General features: G+C 49.0%; 1 protein-coding gene across 1 annotated transcript; it reads left to right on the top strand.

Moving 5' to 3' along the window:
- Window positions 1–1,045: 1,045 nt before the first annotated feature.
- On the top strand, window positions 1,046–1,462 carry BJ212DRAFT_1488550 (uncharacterized protein; the record flags this gene model as incomplete). The annotated part of the gene is made up of 1 exon (XM_041341371.1): window positions 1,046–1,462. One exon carries the CDS (start codon window positions 1,046–1,048, stop codon window positions 1,460–1,462), a length of 417 nt encoding a protein of 138 aa, XP_041185635.1.
- Window positions 1,463–1,744: the final 282 nt, after the last annotated feature.

The raw sequence follows: 1,744 nt of genomic DNA, 5'->3' as shown, positions 1-1,744 counted from the left end.
CCCAACACTTATACCTGCCTATTGGGCAACATCCTCAAGAGAAATTGCATTGCCATAGTGGCCAGCACAATTAAGGAAAATAGCAAGCTGAATGGAAATGGGAAGTTGGGGATTATTGGATCTGTTGAAAAAGATATGATGATCAGAGATTTGATCAAGGATGTCATCAAAAATGATAGGGTCAACACATAGCTTTTGCCGAAATAAGTAAGGGTGGTATTTCTTGTGATGGACAAGCATGTGTAGCTGGGGAGCTCATGGGGGAGGCTCATCTGGCTTGTTAAGGACACAAGCCCTTGCAACCTCATCATGAAGAGCTGCAATTTGGTGCTGAAGCTGATTGTAACATGCAGTGATCTCATCAGAATCTGTAGATCCATCAGAAAATTCACCAGAGGAGCTGGAGGAAAGGGTGGGTGAAGAGGTGATGTCCATGCTTGAATCAGAGTTGGAATTAGAGTTGGAATTGGAGCTAGAATCAGAGCTTGATTCCTGAGCTTCCAATGCATGCTGATATTGGAGTTGGGCTAATGACAATGCAGTTTTATCAACTGCATGAAGGAGATCTTTATGGCTGGATGGGTGAGGCATGATGTGGCTTGAGATTGAGATATGTGTTCCCTTATCATCCCCCTAACTGATCAGTGTGATCGATCAGCAGAGTTTAAATCAGAGTTTCAAAATTACCATGGTCAGCATGCTAAGTCTCACTCATCATGGATAACAGTGACCAAGCTACCATCCCAGCTGTGCTGCCCTCCCTGGATGCTACCACTGGCAACTGGTTCCAATGTGCCTTTGTCTATCACCTCCCTGAAAATCAACATTCCTAACAACAACACCAATAATACCACAAACATCATCAACTTTCATTCCCCTAACAACAACACCAATACCACTATGAACTCCATCAACTTTCACTCCCCTAACAACAACACCAATACCACTATGAACTCTATCACTCATGCAATGTGCAGTGCCAAAATTTTCACCTCCCAGCCAGGAGTCAGCCACACTGTGGATTTCTACATGCTTATTCATCTACATGGGGGGCTGGTTCCTCCACCCATCAAACTGCTACTGGCACCCAGCTCCCTTCCCCAAGCCCATATGCTACTGGCACTTGGCCCATTCCCCCATTCCTTCACCTCCTTCAACCAAACCCTCGCCTCCTTCAACTGACCCCTTGCCTCCTTCAACCAACTCCTTGCCTCCTTCAACTAACCCCTTGCCTCCTTCAACCAACCCCTTGCCTCCCTCAACCAACCCCTCACCTCCTTCAACCAACCCCTCAGCTCCCTCTCCCAACCCTCAGCCCCCGCTCCAAGACTCTCAGCTCCCTCCACCAAACCAACTTGACATAATTGACCCCTCACCTCCTTCAACCAACCCCTCAGCTCCCTCTCCCAAACCCTCAGCCCCCTCTCCAAGACTCTCAGCTCCCTCCACCAAACCAACTTGACATAATTGACCCCTTACCTCTTTCAACCAACCCCTCAGCTCCCCCAAACCTTCAGCCCCCTCTCCAAGACTCTCGGCTCCCTCCACCAAACCAACTTGACACTGGCGCTCAGCACAGTCCCCCAGCTTACCTTCCCCCTTCACATCACCCCCTCCTCATTTCACCAGCACCAGGGGCAGTCCAGTTGATGACCTGGATGGTGACCTCTATGATGACCCTTATGCCAATGACAATGGCCCTCTCTCTGCTCCCCACCACTGGTTGCTTGACCCATTCTGTTGT

This window comes from Suillus subaureus (assembly GCF_016647635.1).
Source record: "Suillus subaureus strain MN1 chromosome Unknown BJ212scaffold_167, whole genome shotgun sequence".
NCBI lineage: Eukaryota > Fungi > Basidiomycota > Agaricomycetes > Boletales > Suillaceae > Suillus > Suillus subaureus.
Note: the sequence above shows the minus strand (reverse complement) of the source record. Positions and strands in the feature narration are given on the sequence as shown.